Consider the following 24,147-nt stretch of genomic DNA (forward strand, 5'->3'; position numbering starts at 1 on the left):
CGACGGGCGGCCGCCGGACGTGGGCCTGCCGACTGTCACCTCTGGCTTCGCTGCCGCGCTGCAGGAGAACCTGGTCGAGGTCCATCACCAGGTGCGCGGCAAGCTCAGAGTGGCAGGCCAGGCGATGAAGGACTACTACGATCGCCGCATGCGGGACGTGAAGTATGCGGTGGGTGACAGAGTGTGGCTGCATAACCTCGCCGGAAGAAAGGGTTATCACCGAAGCTGCAGAGTCCCTGGGAGGGGCCCTACACGGTGATTGCAGTCCTGTCCGCTGTCACCTACCGCATCAGGAGGGGCCGCAAACGCTCCTCTGTCGTCCACGTTGACCGGCTCTGGCGCTACCATGGGCCGGGCCGTTACTCCTGGGGTACTGGCGCTGAGGAGGACCCTGACTACCCCAGTAGTGACGAGGAGGACCGGGCAGAACTTGACCCGGTGGACGTCGAGGTCGCGGATGATGTGGAGGAGGAGGCAGGTGGAGACGCCGACCTGGAGGCCGGCTCTGCTGGTGACCTGGACCAGCCCGCTGCCTCTCCTGCGCCCTCACCTCCACCGCGACGACCAAGACGTGAGAGGAGGAGGCCAGGATGGCTTACAGATTTTGATACAGAATGATTTGTTTAGTTCCCCAGTTATGTTTTATTTGTTTTGTTAAGTTGGCGAGGCGGGTCGCCTGCGCTTAAGGGGGGGGTAGTGTTACGCCAAGGCTTAGCTTAGTTTAAATTGTAATTGGCGCCACGTGACGTAATGAGGGTTCCCTGCGGCCCCGTTGAGGGGGCGGGCTGGAGAGGGACGCCATGCGGCGAGGAAGAGTGGAGACGGAGAGAAGACAAAGGACGCGCTCGCCTGTGCTCTGTGCCTTAGGACTTAATCGCCTGTGATTTGTGCCTTGACTGCCTCCCCCTTGGACTATAAGGATTGTACAACGTGCTATTGCTTAGTAAACCCCAAGAAAGTCCGCCCTGTATTTAATTGTGCCTCGCTGTGTGCTCTGTGGGTGTGTGCGAGTGTGTCCGCCGGAGTGTCTTTGTATCTGCTGTCCGCCTCGTGGGAGCACTGTGTTTTCCATAGCGAGCCCAGTTTAAGTAATTGGGAGAGCACCTGTCTGCCTGTGTGAGGGGTAGACAAGTGGAGCATAACAGTATCTTAGTACGATGTAATTTACTTACTGATGTGACGTGACATCTTCATTTCCTACATCGAAGAAGGGTAATACTTTATAAGAAGTCCGCCTCCCCCTTCGCCACTCCAGCCCCCCAACCCCCAAGACAAGCCTGGGGAACTGTGGGGAACCGGGGCTGGGGGGGAAGCCAAAATCACTGAAAAATTTCCCAAGAAAAATCCCTAAATGAAGGAAAATTCCCTAGTCTCGAAAGTAAGGAAAGTCCCAACTTTATAACCTAATAGCCCCCCTGCTAACCAAGGGGGGCTGCGCCCCTCTTGGACCCCCTCCCCCTCCCCACATGTATGATGCACCAGAATTTTTTTTTTTTCAGTGGGGAGCATATTTAAACTACTCCAACTGAACTTTGCCCTCGACCTCCTAACGAGGAGACTTTGCCCCCCTCGGCCCCCAAGGGGCTGCCCCCTGGACCCTCCTACTTCCAAAATTTCCCTAGAAAAATCCCAAAATTAAGGAAAATTCCCTACATGGGAGGGGTCCAGGGGGGGTGCAGCCCCCCTTGGCTAGGAGGGGAGTTGAGGGGGGCGAAGCCCCCTCGTTAGCAGGTCGTAAAGTTCAGTTGGAGTAATTTAAATACGCTCCCCACCAAAAAAACCCTCGATTTTCCTGCGCATCATACATGTGGGGGGGTCCAGAGGGGGGTGCAGCCCCCCCTTTGTTAGCAGGGGGGTCAAGGGGGGCTGTTAGGTTATGAAGTTAGTACTTTCCTTACTTTCAAGACTAGGGAATTTTCCTTCATTTAGGGATTTTTCTAGGGAAATTTTGGAAGCCCATTTTTCAGTGATTTTGGCTCCCCCCCCAACCCCTGGTTCCCCACAGTCCCCCAGGCTTGTCTTGGGGGGTAGGGGGCTGGAGTGGCGAAGGGGAGGCGGACTTCTTATAAAGTATTACCCGAAGAAGGAATATGTTATTATTGAAAAAGATGTTCTAGATGGGTATGTTTGAAGTTAGTTTACTGGTAGGTTTTCAGGGTAGGCCTATGCATGGATAAGCCTTAACTGAGTATTAGAAACAAATAAGTAGACAAGTGGAGGGTGGGGAAGAGGCCCACCACTTGTTAAAAGCAGCTCCACATGTTGAAACTTATGTGCCGAGGACCCCCACTGGGTTAGGTAATTGCTACCGGCAAAGGCCTATAACAAATGTGTTTACAAAATTCTTTAATATTAAGCCAGAGTTACCATTTTCTTATTACAACGTGGCCTATAGGCATAATAGAAGTGACCAAAGTTTGATGCATGTAGGACTTATACTTCCCGAGTTATGACAAATGGTTTTGTATTTCTTTGAACGGCAGTTCCTGGAAAATGATATTTTTGAAGTATAGTAAAGATTCGTTTTAGTACTGTGCCAGTATCTCATTATCTACTTATGAAACATCACTATCTCTTCACATGTCTTTTCTACAAACCTTCAACAGTCATGGAAACGCTTTGAAAATCCAATTCAAGGACTTTTTTTTTTTTTACTCTTGTAAATAGTGGATAATGTTTACGAAAGCGTGTTGCCTCCTCTGGCGGCGGCCACGGTGACGCTGCAGCCGCCGCGGCCGTAAAATAGCTCGCAGAGGGTTTAGGGTCAGGGAGCATATTTAAACTATTCCAACCGAACTTTACGACCTACTAACGAGGGGGGTGGAGACCTCCCTCGAACCCCCCCCCCGGCCTGTGAATGTGACGTATTTCGGGGCGGAGGGTTTTCACCCAACACCGGCTGCCCCGTCGCGGCGGCCGTTGCCAGAGGAGGCGACACGCCTTCGTAAACATTATCCACTATTTACAAGAGTAAAAAAAAAATTCCTTGAATTGGATTTTCAAAGCGTTTCCAATACTGTTGAAGGTTTGTAGAAAAGATATATGAAGAGCTACTGACGTTTCATAAGGTAGGTAATGAAATACTGGCACGGTACTAAAACGAATCTTAACCGTATAAAATCTCCCAGAATGATTATTTATTAGGGAATTTGGAAATAAAAAAGTGGCTTGTTTTTCAACTCTCTCTCCAGATAGTAATTAAGCCAAAAATACTATAATTTAATTTGATGTATTTTTACAAATTTTCCCCAAAAATTTAGTTATATATATTTTTTTATAAAATCATTAAAATATGAAATAAAAGAAATCTACTTCTCTTTTAATAGCTATTTTGAGGAAAGATGACATTTTCAAATCATATATAACCCATTCAGATTTATTAAAAAAATTATAAACTGACAGCTTATAAAGCACAAGTATAAAATCAGCTCATGGAAAGCTTCCCACATTAGCCTAATAAAATTAAAATCAATCTCTTGCTGAGACCCAAACCAACAAATAATTATGACAGGAAGTTTATATATACCTGTCTGTCTCATTCTCAGCCTCTCTCTCTCTCTCTCTCTCTCTCTCTCTCTCTCTCTCTCTCTCTGTATGTATGTATGTAGTGGGGGGGGGGGGATGTGTGTGTGTGTGTGTGTGTGTGTGTGCCTGATTACGAGTTGGACTTACAATCACTAGCCCGACAGGAGCAAACTCATTCTCATTATGATCGATCTCTGGGTTCTGCTGGGACCTCACCCCCCCATCCCCCTTGCTCAAGGGGGTACAGAAACAACTCTTTGTCAGCGGAAAGATTTCGGCATGAGTGGGGCTCGAACCGCCGCTTGTCAAGCCGTGAAGCCTGGCAGAGCAGCGCTCCAACTGATTGTGCTACGGAGCGGTGTAGAGTAGGTGTGTCATTCACTCTTGGTCTGCTGCGGGTCTCTCTCGAGACAGCCAGCCGTTCCCCTACGGAGGAACACAGAGCTCATAGTTCTGATCCTTGGGGAGGACTGAGACCACTCACACACAACACACCGCGACAAGGAAGTCACAACTCCTTGCCTGACGTCGCGTACCTACTCACTGCTGGGTGAACAGGGGCTACACGTGAAAGAAGGTAAACCAAACTTATCTTCACCCGGCCGGGGAGTCGAACCTCGGTCCTTCTGGTTGTGAGGCAGACGCTCTATCCACTGAGCTACTGGGCCGTGTGTATTTACCTAGTTGTATTTACCTAGTTATGACATACTGGAAAAGAGCTACGCTCGCGCTGTCCCGTCTCCATATCCTCTCTTAGCCAACTTTTCCTTAAAATCATGGACACGTGTGTGTGTGTGTGTGTGTGTGTGTGTGTCCTACGAGTGTGTGTGTGTGTGTGTGTGTGTGTGTGTGTGTGTGTGTGTGTGTGTGTGTCCTATGAGTGTGTGTGTGTGTGTGTGTCCTATGAGTGTGTGTGTGTGTGTGTGTGTGTGTGTGTGTGTGTGTGTGTGTATTTGTGTGTGTGTATGTGTGTCCTATGAGTGTGTGTGTGTGTGTGTGTGTCCTATGAGTGTGTGTGTGTGTGTGACAGAGAGAGAGAGAGAGAGAGGAGGCGCCGCAAATAAATGCTGACCTATGATTATAACTCAGAGTGTTTGACAACTTCTTTACCTTGAACATGGAAATCCCCATGAAAACCCAGTTAATCTTCTCCGTGGCCTCGGGAAGTGGTGGCAGCGTCAGCCTGAGACGATTAGTACTGCAGCACGCGTACGTCCGGCTTCCCAAACCTCCGAGGGAGCTGCTCGTGCAACACACTGGTGAGCCAAGTTGGTCCCCAAGCCACACAACAGTTAATTGAGGCTTCTTAGTCCAGATTAGTTTTACATTTTTCTTTCAGTCTTTTTACTTTTAGATTATTTTACATTATCAGTTTTCCATCAATTTGATACCTATATTTATATTTTTAGTAAATATATATCTTGTGTTTTATATGTATAGAGTATAGTAATTTTTAGGGAAATAAAATTATTCTCTCTCTCTCTCTCTCTCTCTCTCTCTCTCTCTCTCTCTCTCTCTCTCTCTCTCCCCTTGGTGTATGGCTCTTCCCTGTAAGCTGTTGTCAAATCCCCTCAGCTGTGTCCTTTCTTTGTCACTGGTGGAGGGCTGAGACTGACTGGTGCTGAGTAAATGCTATTGTATTCTATTTTCTTGTACAGTCCTGAGCAGCGCTGGGTGGGCTGTTTTTGTTTCCTTTGTTTTTGCTCCTCAGCTGCCTCCTTTGATGTAAAGAAACAGATCATCATTGTCATGGTTAAACCTGCTTCTCGATCAAGAGTCTTGCCCCATTCCCCCGTCACGTGGTTCCACTGACTTGCATGTTTTGGTTCTAACTCCACATCCTCACCATCGTCACTGTTCTCCTGCTGCCCCGCTCCCTGTCACAGCCTCCTCTCAACTTGCATATATTGGTTTTCCTGAGGCCTCATCAGCATTATTGCCAAGCTTGGGTTCTTTTGTTCCTGTTTTACTCATGTTGTCAAAACACATCAGCTGTATATGTCATTTCAGAGGTAAAAAAGAAATTGAGTTCTTGGTATTAATTCGGCCTCATCAGCACCACAGTCCCAGCTTGTAATCTCCTACTCATGTTTTTGCTCCCATCTTCTGTTGCCAAGTCAGGTCGTCATATCCTTTCAAAGAAGAGCTATGGTGTTGGGAAGGCGTGGTTAGGGTAGTGATTGTCCTGCTGTTTGGGTGACTTAGGAGGCTGGACAAGGGAAAGGGAAGGCATGGTTAGGGTAGTGATTGTCCTGCTGTTTGAGGTGACTTAGGAGGCTGGACAAGGAAAAGGGAAGGCATGGTTAGGGTAGTGATTGTCCTGCTGTTTGGGTGACTTAGGAGGCTGGACAAGGGAAAGGGAAGGCATGGTTAGGGTAGTGATTGTCCTGCTGTTTGGGGTGACTTAGGAGGCTGGACAAGGGAAAGGGAAGGCATGGTTAGGGTAGTGATTGTCCTGCTGTTTGGGGTGACTTAGGAGGCTGGACAAGGGAAAGGGAAGGCATGGTTAGGGTAGTGATTGTCCTGCTGTTTGGGTGACTTAGGAGGCTGGACAAGGGAAAGGGAAGGCATGGTTAGGATAGTGATTGTCTTGCTGTTTGGGTGACTTAGGAGGCTGGACAAGGGAAAGGGAAGGCATGGTTAGGATAGTGATTGTCTTGCTGTTTGGGGTGACTTAGGAGGCTGGACAAGGGAAAAGAATGCAATCAAATGGTCACAACTTTTTAACCCTTTAAATTGGGCACAGGCAGAGACTGACGCTGGGTGTGGGTGGAGCAGCTGGATACATGGACCTTGCTGGGTGTGTGAGTGCCTCCCAAAGAAGAGTTCCCAGCGCCACGGCTCCCAAGACCTCTGCCAAGCTGGGCAATGTCAGTCTGGTCATTGGACACAAGTCCCGGCAGGTGGCAAAAGTGGACGTGGCTGGTGAGTAGTGTGGACTTTGTAGTGATTCTTTTTATCCGTGTATTTATTTATGTTTGGAGCAGGTTTTACTATAATTCCTTCTTTTATCTTTTCAACTTTATTTTTCTCATTTTCTCCTGGTAATGGTTCCTCTCTGTTTTCCTTTTTTTCTGGACTAGGTTTTCTTGTTGTAAGATTAGGTGTTGTTAGATATAGTATTGTTAGGTGTTAATAGGTTTAGATCAGAGTATTAGTCTTTTCCTTTCTTTCTTTTTCTCCCTCTTCCTCCTCCTGGTAGTAGTGATTCTTTTTCTTTTCTTTTTCTTTTTTATATGTCCTCCTCCTTCCCCTTCTCTGTGTATTTGCTCCATTCCTCTCCCTCCATATACAGTGATGCATGCTTTCTTTTTCTGTGTGTCTCTAAACATGTCCACTGTTCATCTCAGTAAACAAGTCTGTCTTTAACGCAGGGACTACTTGTGTATATGTACAGTACACTTCATGCATGGTGTCTTTGTATTGATAAGCAAGTCTTGCTTTTGTGAGCTGAAGGAGGACTGTTTATCATAGTATACAAGCCTGCTTCAACTTATGCTTATGCGCTCAAACCTGACATGCACTCATCTCCTAGACTATCGTTGCCACAAAACCTTTCCTCTCTGGGGGTTCTGGTAAACCTGCCTCTTACAACAATGGGTAATCCTAGACTATTGTTACTTACTATGGGTAATCCTAGACTATTGTTACTTACTCTGGGTAATCCTAGACTATTGTTACTTACTATGGGTAATCCTAGACTATTGTTACTTACTATGGGTAATCCTAGACTATTGTTACTTACTATGGGTAATCCTAGACTATTGTTACTTACTATGGGTAATCCTAGACTATTGTAACTTACTATGGGTAATCCTAGACTATTGTTACTTACTATGGGTAATCCTAGACTATTGTTACTTACTATGGGTAATCCTAGACTATTGTTACTTACTATGGGTAATCCTAGACAATTGTTACTTACTCTGGGTAATCCTAGACTATTGTTACTTACTATGGGTAATCCTAGACTATTGTTACTTACTATGGGTAATCCTAGACTATTGTTACTTACTATGGGTAATCCTAGACTATTGTTACTTACTATGGGTAATCCTAGACTATTGTAACTTACTATGGGTAATCCTAGACTATTGTTACTTACTATGGGTAATCCTAGACTATTGTTACTTACTATGGGTAATCCTAGACTATTGTTACTTACTATGGGTAATCCTAGACTATTGTTACTTACTATGGGTAATCCTAGACTATTGTTACTTACTATGGGTAATCCTAGACTATTGTTACTTACTATGGGTAATCCTAGACTATTGTTACTTACTATGGGTAATCCTAGACTATTGTTACTTACTATGGGTAATCCTAGACTATTGTAACTTACTATGGGTAATCCTAGACTATTGTTACCACATTTGCCACAAAACCTTTCCTCTCTGGGGGTTCTGGTAAACCTGCCTCTTACAACAATGGGCAATCTGTGGTTATTAGTTCTAAATTTACAAAGACTTATTCTGTACAAATTTGTTACCTTATTAAGTAACTTTGAAAAGAGAAACTGTCCTTATTAGTCACATAAGTACTGCATGATGATTTACTGTTGAATGCCACTCCGAGATCCAGTGATCCTTAACATTCCTCTGGAAAGCAAGTTTCAAGCAGTGTGTTGTGAGCCTCTTGTTCCAGACACATCCCCGACATACTCAGCTGAGTTGTTCAACAGCGATTTTATACTTCATCCTTGGTGATTTGGAACTATTTTCATTATGCATTTTAAAAAAGGCATTGATACATTGCATAACAGTTTCTCTTGTTTACCGGAAATTATCCTTGAGTCAACCAAAGCCTTGTCAAACTGTCACTTTGCTCTTAAAACTGCCCATGGTAATACTACTAACACAACCACTACCAAAGCCTTGTCAAACTATCACTTGGCTCTTAAAACTGCCCATGGTAATACTACTAACACAACCACTACCAAAGCCTTGTCAAACTATCACTTGGCTCTTAAAACTGCCCATGGTAATACTACTAACACAACCACTACCAAAGCCTTGTCAAACTATCACTTTGCTCTTAAAACTACCCATGGTAATACTACTAACACAACCACTACCAAAGCCTTGTCAAACTATCACTTGGCTCTTAAAACTGCCCATGGTAATACTACTAACAACCACTACCAAAGCCTTGTCAAACTATCACTTTGCTCTTAAAACTGCCCATGGTAATACTACTAACAACCACTACCAAAGCCTTGTCAAACTATCACTTTGCTCTTAAAACTGCCCATGGAAATACTACTAACACAACCACTACCAAAGCCTTGTCAAACTATCACTTTGCTCTTAAAACTACCCATGGTAATACTACTAACATAACCACTACCAAAGCCTTGTCAAACTATCACTTGGCTCATAAAACTGTTCATGGAAATACTACTAACACAACGTCTACCAAAGCCTTGTCAAGCTATCACTTGGCTCTTAAAACTACCCATGGAAATATTCCTACTAACACAACCTCTACCAAAGCTCTGTCAAATTATAACTAGCCTCGTAACTCTACCCATGGATGTACCCAGAGGGTCTTATCCATTGTTGGCGTGTGAGCCCTGAACTCTCTGAGGATACTGACCCAGGCCTTGAGATCAGTCCCAGCAATGTCAGTCAGCCAGGCACTGTTCCCTACACGCTTCCCATGAACCTCTGCTGTGGGTCAGTGGCCACACCCAACACACTCATTATCCCTGTCAGTAATAGCAAACAGACCCCAAAAAGTGATGGAAATGAACTCTATGGAATGTAAGTGAGGCAGAAAACAGTGTAAAAGCTGCCATTGTTTTTAAGCTGGTAATAGTTGGCATTTCTTCGTGAGGGAGAGCTGGCAATACTGTTTTTCATGCCCAAGGCAAGGCTTAGGTAGTCTTACGCTTGACAAATTAAACGGATCAATGAAAACTTTCAAAATAATAGGAATAATGATAATATGACACACACACACACACACACACACACACACACACACACACACACACACACACACACACACACACACACACACACACAATAACATCCTTAGCACACACAGTAGCTAAAATAACAGTAGTAGCCTAGCACACTGACCCCCCATGACCTGACCTGACCTCTGCCGTGTGCATAACTAAACTCAATCCTCCCTGTCATCCCTGCCCTGTTGTGCCGTGTCCTCTGCCGCCCCGTGCTGCCCCGCGTCGCCCCGCCAGTGCCCCATCAGGACGTCATTGTCTCCAGTCATGCGGTCCAGCGAGTCGCCGCTCTACCGCACGGCACTGACCCCAAGGACGTCCCGGTGAGTCAGTCCGTCTGTCAGTGAGGGACATAACCCCTGCCTGAGCTAACCCATCGCTGAGTCAGGCATTCATTATTTGTGTTATTTCAAGCCATAAGAGTAGCCTGGCCTATGAGGAGGAGGAGGAGGCATCCATCAGTTTACTCAAGCATTATCTCAAGAGCATAATGTAACATAAGATAATAAGGAGTCTGCAAGAGGCTGATAGGCCAATACAAGGCAGCTCCTCACTATCCATGAACTCATCTAACCTCTTCTACCCGGCCCTCACACCACCAAAGCCTTAATAACACCCCTTACTAATTAAAGCCCTTCATACATTTGTAAACCTCCATCAAGTCTCCTCACACCCTTCGCTTTTCTAGAGAATGCAGGTTTAAATGTTTAGGTCTGTCCTCGTATGACAAGTTTCTCACCCCTAAGAGATTGTAACCCTTTTCCATATACAAACACAGGTAAACACACACACATTGACCCTTCCTGACCTGTTGTAACCCTCCACAGATCCACAGCAGGGACGTGGCCACCCCTGCCAAGTCCCTGGACACAGCCCCAAGTGTTCCCTGGTGGGCCATACTCGCTGGGCTCCTCCTCCTCCCCCTCCTCCTCCTCCTCCTCACCCTGCTGCCGTGGAAGGTGAGGGAGAGAGAGAGGGACTTTGATCACTGTCCCAGGCATGGCCAGAGGAATGTTGATGATGAGGTTACCGTAGTATCTTTTTTTTCTTTCCTACTAATTCCTCCACCTCGGAAAAACTGAGCTTGTCGTCCGTGACCACACCAATGTTACCTGAGGCTGGGATTAAGTTCATGAAAGTGTTATCTCTCTCTCTCTCTCTCTCTCTCTCACACACACACACACACACACACACACACACACACACACACACACTTCTGGTCTGGGTCATCACTGTATCTATTCTTTCCAGTTTGTCTGAGGTACAAGTTGTTTCTGGCTGCCACAATGTCTTGGTGCTCCAGTAATATATGTCTTCCATTCCAACACTTCTTAAATCTAAACCCAAGTTCTCTTATAACTTTCCATAAAGCTGTTCTGCCACCTTGAAAGTTTTTTGGGGTTTCCTTGGCTTTCTGTAGCACAGTGTTCATCATCATCATTTCCAGGAGATGGCCACGGCAGAAGAGCTTCCAACTTTCTCTATCCAGACACTCCCTCCTTGCCTGCTCAAAGTTTCTCAAAGATCTTTCCCCCCTCTCCCTAACGTACTCTTGCACCCTATCCCTCCATTTCACTGGAGGTCGTCCTCTAGCATTCCCTCCCTCTATCTCACTCACATACACCCTTCTGGTCATCTTACTCTCCTCCATTCGCTCCATGTGGCCAAACCACTTTAAGGTCTGTCGCTTCACTTCTTCCACCACTCCACACTTCTTCCCTTCACCCCTGTGACACACTCCAAAACGCTCGTACACACTTTCATTACTCATTCCATCCATTCTACTCACACCACAAGCGCTCCTCAAATAACTCATTTCCACTGCCTGCACTCTAGACCTCTGACTTTCATTCCAGGCCCACTTTTCACTTGCAGATGTGAGGGTTGGTACTATTATTGTATTTCTCAAATCCCTCTTTACCTCCATGCTCACACTTCTGCCAGTCATGATTCGTCCCAAAGACCCTACCACCCTTCTTCCTTGCAATGCCCTTTCTCTTATCTCTCCCTCCGTACCACCATGCTTACACATAACTGATCCAAGGTACTTAAACTCATTGACCTCCTCCATTTCTTCACCATTCAAAATTATTTTGCATTCTTTTTCACATTCATTTCCCACTCTATATGGGCATACAAAATCTACAACCTCACTTCTACTTCACTCACAAACCATCACTTTACTTTTGTTGACATTTACTTTCAGCTTTCTCCTGTTACAGACACTATCAAAAACACTGACCAAATTTTGTAGGTCACTTTCATTTTCAGCAATGAGCACCATGTCATCAGCAAACAGTATCGAGTTCAGTACCCACTTCCTTCCCCCATCGAACAGTCTTACTCCAACTTCTCCAACTTTGCCCTTCATTTCTCTAATAACACCATCCATATAAATATTGAATAACCATGGTGACACCCTTGTCTTAAGCCCACTTTTATCTCAAAATGTTCACTTGTTTCTCCAGTAATTTTGACACATGCAGATGCATCCTCATAGAAAGACTTTATTGCACTAAGCAGTTTTCCTCCCACACCATAAATCTTTAAAACATCCCACAATGCAATCCAATCCACTCTGTCATAAGCTTTTTCCAAATCCATGAAGGCAGCGTATAGTTTCTTTCCTTTTGATATTATTTTTTCTACTACCATCCTGAAGGCAAATATCTGATCCACACATCCCCTTCCCTTCCTGAAGCCTCCTTGCTCTTCACTGATTTTCTCTTCTGTAAGTCTTTGCACCCTCTCTATTATGACTTTTCCATATACCTTTCCGGGTATACTCAGGAGACTTATACCTCTATAGCTCCCACATTCCCCTCTCCTGCCCTTCCCCTTGTAAACTGGGACAGTGATGGCTTTCGTCCAGTCTGCTGGCACCCACCCCCCTCCCATGCTACTTCACATATCTTGACCATCCATTCAGTAACTACATCTCCTCCACACTTCAACATTTCTGCTGTGATTCCATCAATTCCTGCTGCCTTTCCATTTTTTAATCTTTTTATTGCCTGATTTACTTGTTCATATGTTATAGTTCTTTCTTTATATACTCCTCCTCTACCTCTACTCAAAACTGCTGCTGTTACAGCTGCTGGACGTCCATCCTCAAAATTCATCAAGTTTTTTAAATATTCTCTCCATCCCTCTTTCACAGCTTCCCCGTCTTTCAACATCTTTCCATTCTCATCCATAACTTCATTTATTTTACTTGGGGAGATATTTTCTGCATTTCTTTTGTTTTTTCCTGTCTCCATATCTGTATTTATCCAGCTTTTCCTTAAAGTTATGCACACTCTTTGCCAATACTACATCCTCATTTAGTCTGTTCCAAACCTCCAGGTTTCTTTGCGGGAAGCTATATTTCTTTGTCTCTCAAGCATCTTCCCTTTCTCAGTTGTGTTGCTGGTGTTTCTTCCTTCTCTTAGTAGTAACTAAGCTAACTAAGCTTGTTTTCGTGCTGTCGAAGATAGAGAGGCAGCTCTAAAAAGGTACCAGAGCCTTTGCACTCCTGCTAACCATGATCTTTATATTTTCGCCCGAAATCGTTCAAAATCTATTCTTCAACTTACCAAAACCACTTTCATCCATGGCAAATGTCAAAACTTGCTTTTTCTAAGTCTTCCCATAACTTCTGGCACCTAGCCAAAAATATCTCCTCCAACTTCACTTCTTCATCATTCCCTCCACTCCTTGACCCTGACGGCAGCACTGCCGTCTCATCAGCTCATCAGCTCTCCTCCTCATACTGATAGTCTTCTACCTCTCAAATTCCGCCGCCATGTTGCCTCTCTTTCTATCTTATATCTATATTTTCATGCTGACTGCTCTTCTGAACTTGCTAACTGCATGCCTCCCCCCCTCCCGCGGCCTCGCTGCACTCGACTTTCTACTCATGCTCATCCCTATACTGTCCAAACCCCTTATGCAAGAGTCAACCAGCATCTTCACTCTTTCATCCCTCACGCTGGTAAACTCTGGAACATTCTTCCTTCATCTGTATTTCCTCCTGCCTATGACTTGAACTCTATCAAGAGGAGGGTATCAGGACACCTCTCCTCCTGAAATTGACCTCTCTTTTTGGACACTCCTTTGACTTCTATTCAGGAGCAGTGAGTAGCAGGCTTTTTTTTTATATTTTTCTTTATGCCCTTGAACTGTCTCCTTAGTTGTAAAAAAAAAATATCTGTCTCTAAGGCTGAACTCATTATTCAAACTTACTGTAACAACTCCACTCTGGATGATTCTGGGCATATTCCTCCTACTCATCCCCCCTCTGACTCCTTTATGCTTGTTATTAAGATTCTGTTGAATGATGTTTTCTATGCCCTCTCTGACCTCAACTCTCAGAAGGCTAATGGACCTGATGGAGTGACTCTATTGTCCTAAAAACTGTGCCTCCGTGCTGTCACCCTGCCTGGTCAAACTTTTTTGTCTCTGCCTATTAACATCTACCTTTCCTTCCTGATGGAAGTACGCCTTCATACAGCCTGTGCCTAAGAAGGGTGACCGTTACAATCCCTCAAACTACTGCCCTATAGCTTTACTTTCCTGTCTATCTAAAGCTCTTGAATCAATCCTAAAGCACCTTTCCACTTCTAACCTTCTATCTGATCGCCAGTATGGGTTCCACAAGGGGCATTCTACTGGCGATCTTCTTGCTCTCTTAACCGACTCTTGGTCATTCTCTCTTAGCCGTTTCGGTGAAACTTTTTTCAGTTGCGCTAGACATATCGAAAGCCTTCGATAGAGTCTGGCACAAGTCTTTGCTTTCTAAACTGCCCTCTTTCGGATTCTATCCCTCTCTCTGTTCCTTTATCTCCAGTTTCCTTTCTGGCCGTTCTATCTCAGCTGTGGTAGACAGTCACCGTTCTTCCCCTAAACCTATCAACAGTGGTGCTCCACAGGGCTCTGTCCTATCACCCACTCTCTTCCTGTTATTCATCAATGATCTTCTTTCCATAACAAACTGTCCTATCCACTCATATGCTGATGACTCCACTCTGCATTATTCAACTTCTTTCAACAGAAGACCCTCTCAACAGGAATTACATGACTCCAGACTGGAGGCTGCAGAACGCTTAACCTCAGACCTTGCTATCATTTCCCATTGGGGTAAAATAAATCTTGTGTCCTTCAATGCCTCAAAAACCCAATTTCCCCACCTATCAACTCGACACAATCTTCCAAACACCTATCCCCTATTCTTCAACAACACTCAGATGTCACCTTCTTCAACACTAAACATCCTCGGTCTATCCTTAACTCAAAATCTGAACTGGAAACTTCACATCTCCTCTCTTACTAAATCAGCTTCCTCGAGGCTGGGCGTTCTGTACCGTCTCCGCCAGTTCTTCTCCCCTGCACAGTTGCTATCCATATACAGGGGCATTGTCCGCCCTCGTATGGAGTTTGCATCTCACGTGTGGGGGGGGGGGCTCCACTCACACTGCTCTCTTGGACAGAGTGGAGGCTAAGGCTCTTCATATCACAGCTCTCCTCCTCTTACTGATAGTCTTCTACCTCTTACATTACACCGCCATGGTGGCTCTCTTTCTATCTTCTATCGATATTTTGATGCTGACTGCTCCTCTGAATCTGCTAACTGCATGCCTCCCCCCCTCCCGCGGCCTCGCCACACGCGACTTTCTACTAGGGTTGCACCGATAAGCAATTTGGCCGATTACCGATTACCGATTAATCGGTAACCAATAATCGGCCGATTATTTATAAATTGTTAATGTGATTAATGTTCACTAATTACTGGACACTGGTACCACAAAGTTAAAGACATACCGTAACCCTCATGTTTACAACTTTGTTTGCTGCCCAACTGTCATCTCCTGTATGGAGAACAAATACGTCTAGTAATTTGTTACTTATAATTTAGCCTTGCTTTGTGGAAACATCCTGATTTTAATATGTTAGAATTTGCCAGTTTTCTCGTTCTTGTGGTGATCCTAGATGCTACTAGAAATGGTAGTGTACAGAAAGCTTATCAATCTCTCAAGTTTTCTACTAATTTACTGTCTTATGCACGGCAGGCATGGTGAAGGATGTTACCCAATTAATGTTTTTACATTACAATTTAAGAGTGTTTAACGTCAAGTGCTGAGTAAAATCACTTGTCTAGTTCCATACTTTTCATGATATATTACAATAACTTATTTCCATATGCACGGCAGGCTTGGTGAAGGACATTACTCAGTTACTGTATTAAGCAAGTTGAAATAGGCATATAATTTTTCTTGGTTGTAATATAAAGTAATATGTTGATTTTTTTTCTAGTTTCAAAGTTGAAGCAAATATCAGTACTTCAGTTCATATCATAATTTTATATATCAATTTGAATTACATAATATACATTTGCATAGGGACTTGTTGGAAATAAATGCTGTGGAAAGGTATCAGAGTTTTGGTAACATCACCATCCTTACATTAACATTATTAGTATTGTGTTATGTACAATGTATTATAAAAAAGAGAAAAAATAATAATCGGCCCCGATTAATCGGTCAAAAGACCGATTACCGATTAATGATTAGGCCGATTACCGATTACTTACCGATTAATCGGTGCAACCCTACTTTCTACTCAAGCTCGTCCCTGTACTGTCCAAACCCCTTATGCAAGAGTTAACCAGCATCTTCACTCTTTCATCCCTCACGCTGGTAAATTCTGGAACAATCTTCCTTCATCTGTATTTCCTCCTGCCTACGACTTGAACTCTTTCAAGAGGAGGGTATCGGGACACCTCTCCTCCCGAAATTGACTTCTCTTTTGGCTACTCCTCTGTACTCTTTTAGGAACAGTGAGCAGCGGGCTTTTTTTTTCATAATTTTTTTTTTTATGCCCATGAACTGTCTCCTTTGCTGTAAAAAAAAAAATCCTTCTTGTCTACTTCTTCCATTTTAATCAATAATTTATGAGGCGGTGGCTGAATGGATAGTGTGACGGCCCCGCGTTCAGGAGGATGTGAGTTCAATCCCCGCCCGGTGCCACCAAGCTGGGATTTTTCAGCCGCTGCTGAGTGGCCTAAAACTACCCACATGCTGTCCAGAAGACCACCTATCAACCCGGACTCTAGATTCTAGGATTAAAGATGAGCTCTGGGAGGGCAGCATGAGCCAATGCAAGATGGCGCCACTATAAACACTCACCTGCGCCAGAACGGGCTGGGCCGACCATCAGGCCCCACCGGAAAGAAGCCTTGGGCCGACCATCAGGATCCACCGGGAAGAAGCCTACCGGCGCAACAGGCCGTGACGTAAAAAAGAAAAAAAAAAGTCTCCCCTTTCTCTTCCTTGTTCCAGTGTTGGCAGGTCCATTTCCTTTAATCTTTCTTCATATAACAATCCCTCTAGTTCTGGAACCATTTTTGTTGCAATCTTTTGTATTCTTTCTAGTTTTTTTATGTGTTTCTTCTTATGGGGAGACCACACCGCCTCCGCAATTTTTGTTTTTGTTTTTTACAACAAAGGAGGCAGCTCAAGGGCACAAAAAAAAGGAAACAACAATAAAAAAAAAAAACGCTACTCGCTGCTCCCACAAAAAGAATCAAAAGAGGTCGCCGAAAGAAAGGTGTCCTGATACCCTCCTCTTGAAAGAGTTCAAGTCGTAGGCAGGAGGAAATACAGATGAAGGAAGATTGTTCCAGAGTTTACCGGCGTGAGGGATGAAAGAGTGAAGATGCTGTTTAACTCTTGCATAAGGGGTTTGGACAGCATAGGGATGAGCATGAGTAGAAAGTCATGTGCAGCGGGGCCGAGGGAGGTGAGGAGGCTTGCAGTTGGCAAGATCAGAAGAGGTGTCAGCGTAAATATCGATAGAAGATAGTAAGAGAGGCAACATCGCAACAGAATTTAAGAGGTAGAAGACTATCAGTAGGAGGAGGAAAGCTGATGAGACGAAGAGCCTTAGACTCCACTCTGTCCAGAAGAGCTGTGTGAGTGGAGCCCCCCACACATGAGATGCATACTCCATACGAGGGCGGACAAGGCTCCTATATATGGATAGCAACTGTGTGGGGGAGAAGAACTGGCAGAGACGATACAGAACGCCCAGCCTCGAGGAAGCTGATTTAGCGAGAGAGGAGATGTGAAGTTTCCAGTTGAGATTTTGAGTAAAGGAAAGACCGAGGATGTTTAATGTTGAAGAAGCTGAGTGTTGTCGAAGAATAGGGGATAGGTGTTTGGAAGATTGTGTTGAGTTGATAGGTGGAGAAATTGAGTTTTTGAGGCATTGAAGGACACAAGGTTCCTTCAGCCCCAATCGGAAATGATAGCAAGGTCTGAGGTTAAGCGTTCTGCAGCCTCCAGTCTGGAGTCGTATATGCATGTTCCAATTTTGGTCTAATCATAGTGGTTATATTATCTTTTTCATCATATCCTTATCCATGTAGTGGAATGCTAATCCTATATTTCTTACCATTCTCTACGTATCACCAAATATCCTATTAACATGACTCTCAGGCTGTTGATTATCCTGTATTGTCACTCTTGGCACTCTCAGATCTCTCTCTTGAACTTTTTTTTAATATTTCTCCATCTCCCATTCTATATGTCCATTTTGGTTTCCCTTCACTCTTTCCCATTTCCATTACATGACATTTATTCTCATTGAATTCCATCTGCCATTTCATACTCCAGTCCCAGATCTTATTCAGGTCCTCTTGCAAAATTTCAGTCTTTACTGTTTCTTATATGTCTCAGCAATTTCCCATTGTCTGCAAACAGGCTCATGTAACTGCTTACTTTCTCCGGCATAACATTTATATATACCAGGAAAAGTATTGGTGCCATTACTGATCCTTGAGGCACTCCACTCTCTACCATTCTCCTTTCAGATTTCATGTCCTTTACCACTGTGTGTATTTAAGATATTGGGTAGCCTTACTATTTTTTGTGGTAGATTCTGGTGTTTGATTAAGAAATTGGGTAGCCAAACTATTTTTTTTGGTAGAGTCTGGTGTTTGATTAAGAAATTGGGTAGCCAAACTATTTCTTGTGGTAGATTTTGGTGTATTTAAGTAATCAGGTAGCCAAACTATTTTTGTGGTAGATTCTGGTGTTTGATTAAGAAATTGGGTAGCCAAACTATTTTTTGTGGTAGATTCTGGTGTTTGTTTAAGAAATCGGGTAGCCAAACTATTTTTTGTGGTAGATTTTGGTGTTTATTTAAGAAATCGGGTAGCCAAACTATTTTTTGTGGTAGATTTTGGTGTTTATTTAAGAAATCAGGTAGCCAAACTATTTTTGTGGTAGATTTTGGTGTATTTAAGTAATCAGGTAGCCAAACTATTTTTGTGGTAGATTTTGGTGTGTATTTAAGTAATCGGGTAGCCAAACTATTTTTTGTGGTAGATTCTGGTGTGTCATTAAGAAATCAGGTAGCCAAACTCTTTTTTGTGGTAGATTATGGTGTTTATTTAAGAAATCTGGTAGCCAAACTCAGGCAGCTGTTTCTGGCGCCAAACACCAGCTTATTTCAACATCCTCCCCACTATCCTAAACCTCTGTCTGAATACACTGCAGCCCAAAAATCTAACCTAACTCCCTGGCATGAATAACCTAACAGGGGGCCTTGTCACCTCTGTCTTCACATATCATCTGAGAAAGGGGATTAAATTTAAGCTAACCTAAGCTAATGTAGCCCCAGACATTTAAGACTATGGGCCGCTTTCACAGTCACTTTGTTTTTTTTTATTGTTACCAATGGCGGCTATAGTATTTCGTGTCAAACTGGCTGATGGGTAGGCCAGTCAAATGAGACAAAGAAAATGATGAGAAAGGAAAAATTTACGGAAAGCTGCAATTAGTGTCATCACCTTCATAATAGAGTATATAAAACATATCAATTTTGCACCCTCTATCGCCCTGGTTTTATGGCCATCTTGAAAAATGGCGGCGAAAAACAGTTTTTGTAAATATCTCGGTTAATATTAACTTTAGAGGAAGAAGTGTTTATATAAAAACTATTCTATGAAAGATTTTCTACAAAATATGTTTTATATAATTTTCTGTATGGTGCTTGGTTTCGATGCTAATGGTACGTACATATATCATACATTTTCTTAAATTTTGCGCCTACTTATGTATTATTGGTAGTAAAGTTATTCAATCAATGCTCCACCTAATGAATATAACACAATATACACAGTTCTTAACCAAGCTGTGGAGAAATGCAAAGAGTTTAAACAGCAAACTTGCTTTGTAATGTTTGACCAGCCTTTGTATATTCGGGCTCGTGACATTGTTGTAAGCTGTGGACAAGAATCACCACTAAGTAATGTTGTTGTGCGTCTTGGTGGTTTTCACTTACTGATGTCGTTTATGGGTGCCATTGGTTACATCATGAATGGAAGTGGACTTAAAGAACTTTTAAGTACAGTATACGCAAGTGCCTCTGTAGACAAAATGCTGAGTGGCCATGCCTATGGAAGAGCACTCAGAGCACACATACTAGTACATGCTGCACTGGCTACAATTATCCTGAATGAACTCAATCTCTCCTCTGAAGAAAGGTCAACAATAGAGGGAACTTTACAGGAGACTGATTCCACACCGATTGATGATGAACAACTGCAAGGTGTGCTCCGTAGGTTCAATGGCATTATTAACCAAATGAAGAGCAAGGGTGACACTGCAAAACTTTGGGTCCAGTACTTTGAAATGGTAACCCTGGTTAAGCAATTCATTGAAGCAGAACGTTCAGGAAACTGGCAATTACACCTTGAAACAATCCAAAAGATGCTACCCTACTTCCATGCTAGTGGTCACTTTCTATGCAAAGTCTGCTCATCTGTACCTTCAAGACATGTTTAATCTCAAAGATCACCTCACCCCCAAGGAATATGAGGATTATGTACAAAGAGGCTATTTTACAATAAGAAGGTCAGATAAGTTTTGGTCTGGGATCTGGTCCGACATGACCATTGAACAGACATTGATGCGATCTATGAAGAGTTCTGGTGGGCTGACACATGGCAGAGGGATGACTGATTCAATGCTTACTAAGTGGGTGATTGGAATGCCTACCACTCTGAAGATCACAGAGAAGATTGAAGAATTTTGTGATGTTGCTTTTAGTACATCAGAGCAACATGTAGACGCCAGAAAATCACGTATTTCAAGAGATGCTCAAGATCTTCAGAACTTCATGGAATGGTTTTCATCACATCCACCATTTCCAGATTTTGATGGCATTATGTCAATAAGTACAGGATTAACAGGAGATGAAAGAACTAATCCTCATAGTGCTTATGAAGTTGGATTGGTTTCTATGTCAAATATTGTTGGCGACAATTTTGCAAAAGTCAAGTTTCAAAGAAAGAAAAGTCAAACCCCTAGGAGCTACCAAGACGGGAGTAAAAACCAAAGATTTTGCATGTTCAGCTGATCCTGAGATGTTATTTAGAAGAATTTCATATGTTAAAAAATCACAAGAACAATTAAAACAAAACTTTCAGCATGAACTGGCTCCTCATCCCTTGTCACTGTTTGATGAATCAGGAATGCGCAAAACCAAGAAATCTTCACTTTATGAAGCATTTTTACCTTTGTGTGACATTGAGATTGGAGATACTGTTTATGTTGTTGATGGGGGATTTCTTATGCATAGAGTTGTTTGGCATCAACAAGAGCTCTTTTCAACAATTTTGGACAGATATGCTGAATATGTGAGGAAGCACTACAAGGAGACTGCCATCATTATCTTTGATGGGTATCCAGAAAATCTAGACGACAAAGGTACAAAAGGCGCTGAACGTGCACGTCGAGTAATTTGTGCTACAAGAGACACCATATTTGATGAAACTATGCCAGCAACAACAAGTCAGAGCAAATTTCTGTCAAATGAGCGAAATAAGAGCAGACTTATTACAAAACTCATCACCAAGTTGACCTCAGAAGGATTTACTGTAAAACAAGCTAGTGAAGATGCAGACACACTCATTGTTAATACAGCTATCGAAGAATCCTTCAAGACTGATTCTGTAACAATAGTTGGAGAAGATGTAGACCTTCTGGTAATCCTGACCGCATTAGCAGGATCAAACAATAACATACATTTCCTAAAACAAGGCAAAGGAAATACAGAGAACAAACTGTATACACAATCGTCCATGAAGTATGGATCAGTCATTAAAGACAATATTCTTTTCTTGCATGCATTTAGTGGGGCTGATACCACTTCCGCCTTTTACAAAAAAGGGAAACTTAAGTTTGTAAACCTCCTGAAAAGCATGAAGAACTTCAGGAACTTGCAGCTGTGTTTAAGAAACCACATGCAGATCCAACAGAAATCGCTGAAGCAGGAAAAGCTTTCATTCTTCAATTATATGGGAACAAAGAATGTAAATCCTTGGTGACTTGAGATATCAATGCTTTGTCAAAACATTAAGTAGAAGTACATTTACCTTGAGTTCCTTGCCTCCTACAGACGCCGCTACTCGGTTTCACTCTCTACGCACTTATCTCCAGGTTCAGATATGGTTAGGAATTGACTTGCCACCGACAGATTGGGGTTGGAAGAAGACTGAAAATGGAATAGCCCCAATCGCCACAAACAAAGACCCTGCTCCTCCAGATCTTCTAAACATTATATCCTGTAAATGCCTCAAAGGATGTATGACAGCCACTTGCAGTTGCAGAAAGTCAGGATTAAATGCAGTGAAATATGTGCGTCATGTAAAGGACTATCTTGTTGCAACTCTGATGTAAGCATAGATGAGGAGGACTGTGATGACCCCACTGATGAGATGCTAGAAATTTTCTTAGTGCCAGAAGGCGAAACCCATTAAGAAGATTAAAGATAAGATCAGATAATTTCCATAAAATAGGCTATGATGTTTGGGTGGATGGTTGTGTGTGGTAACTACGCCAGTGAGTATTCACGGTCTGTCCTAATATATAAGCCAGAAAAAAGGAGGAAGGACACCTCTAGAAGAAGATTTTCCTAAGTATTTCAAGTAATAGGGCCAACGAAAAAAACAGTAAGAACGTTCTCGTGCGTGTAGCATCAAAACCATGCAATATACAAAAATAATGTATAGAACACTTTTTGTGTAAAATTTTATGTAGAATAATTTGTATTTCAATACCTTTCCCTGTAAAATAATTATCAAGGTAGATATTTAAAACTGTTTTTGGTCGCCATTTTTTCAAGATAAGTAAAATCGGGGTGATAGAGGGTGCAAAATTGATATGTTATTAAGTACCCATTATAAAGGTAATAAAACAAACTGCAGCTTTCCGTAATTTTTTTCCTTTCTAAATTACCATTTGACTGGAGGTTTATTTTACCCACACACACACACACAAAAAAATGGACATATAACATGGGAGATGGTGAAATATTAAAGAAAGTACATGACGAGAAAGATCTTGGATTAATAATGCAAGATAACAAACAGCCTGAGTCTGAGAGTCACGTTAATCTGATATTCGGTGATATGTATAACATGGTGAGAAATATAGGAATAGCATTCCACTACATGGATATGATGAAAAAATTTATTACCACTGTGATCAGACCAAAATTGGAATATGCGGAGGCAGTGTGGTCTCCCCATAAGAAGAAACACATAAAGAAACTAGAAAGAACACAAAGGATGGCAACAAAAATGTTTCCAGAGCCGGAGGGATTGACATATGAGGAAAGACTTGCCAACACTAGAACAAAGAAGAGAAAGGGGAGACCTAATACAAATCTATAGATTGTTGAGCAAAATGGAAGAAGTAGATAACGGTGAGTTACTACTGAGAGAAGGAAGTACAACCAGGAACACAAGAGGACATCGTAAAGACAAAGAAATATAGCTTCCCGCAAAGAAATAAAGAGGTTTGGAACAGACTAAGTGAGGATGTAGTATCGGCGAGGAGTGTGCAAAGCTTTAAGGAAAAGTTGGACAAATATAGATACGGAGACGGGACCAAACAAACATAAAGCCCAGGCCCTGTAAAACTACAAATAGGTAAACACAAATAGGTAAATACATACACTTAACTTCCGCTGACCCACACTGCAAGCTGAAAACCTGACGTGAACCTGAATGTGAACATCATTTACCTAATACGCTTTATTTATTTATTTATTTATTTTATTTTTTTCCCTAACACTTAACCTCTTGACTGTGGATTTCCTACAGTCCGACCTCACCAAGCTACAGGAATGGAACAAAAAGTGTCTACGGCTACAATTCAGTCAAGAAAAATGTCAAGTCCTGCTCGTTGGGTGGGGATATCCAGCACACCAATACCACATGGGAAACACTCCACTATCCACCACAGAGGCAGAGTAAGACCTGGGAGTGTATGTTACCAGGCTACCAGTGAAGGGATATCCAGCACACCAATACCACATGGGAAACACTCCACTATCCACCACAGAGGCAGAGAAAAACCTGGGAGTGTATGTTGCCAGGCTACCAGTGAAGGGATATCCAGCACACCAATAGCACATGGGAAACACTCCACTATCCACCACAGAGACACACCTGGGACTATTATGTTACCCACTACCAGTGAAGGCAAAGTCCCTGACAATCGCAGCAGATGGGTTAACTTTGGTTGGCTACACCGCATGCCAAAAACTTTTAAACTAACTTAACATAACCTATCGAACAGACTTCCTTGACTCCCCCATCGTTTTTG

At 43.0% G+C, this 24,147-nt stretch overlaps 1 protein-coding gene across 1 annotated transcript; it reads left to right on the forward strand.

Annotated features, from left to right (window-relative positions):
- Window positions 1-4,562: 4,562 nt before the first annotated feature.
- LOC126994874 (uncharacterized) lies at window positions 4,563-10,575 on the forward strand. Its single transcript, XM_050854139.1, has 4 exons — window positions 4,563-4,784; window positions 6,272-6,450; window positions 9,731-9,816; window positions 10,321-10,575. Exons 2-4 carry the CDS (start codon window positions 6,312-6,314, stop codon window positions 10,573-10,575), a joined length of 480 nt encoding a protein of 159 aa, XP_050710096.1. The 5' UTR covers window positions 4,563-4,784; window positions 6,272-6,311.
- The last annotated feature ends 13,572 nt before the right edge of the window (window positions 10,576-24,147 follow it).

The sequence above is a fragment of the Eriocheir sinensis genome, unplaced genomic scaffold (assembly GCF_024679095.1).
Source record: "Eriocheir sinensis breed Jianghai 21 unplaced genomic scaffold, ASM2467909v1 Scaffold902, whole genome shotgun sequence".
NCBI lineage: Eukaryota > Metazoa > Arthropoda > Malacostraca > Decapoda > Varunidae > Eriocheir > Eriocheir sinensis.

Coding starts and splice junctions, on each gene's coding strand:
- LOC126994874 (XM_050854139.1), top strand. CDS start 6,312: ATGGACCTTGCTGGGTGTGTGAGTGCCTCCCAAAGAAGAGTTCCCAGC. Junction 6,451..9,730: donor GGCAAAAGTGGACGTGGCTG/GTGAGTAGTGTG, acceptor TCGCCCCGCCAG/TGCCCCATCAGGACGTCATT. Junction 9,817..10,320: donor CTGACCCCAAGGACGTCCCG/GTGAGTCAGTCC, acceptor AACCCTCCACAG/ATCCACAGCAGGGACGTGGC.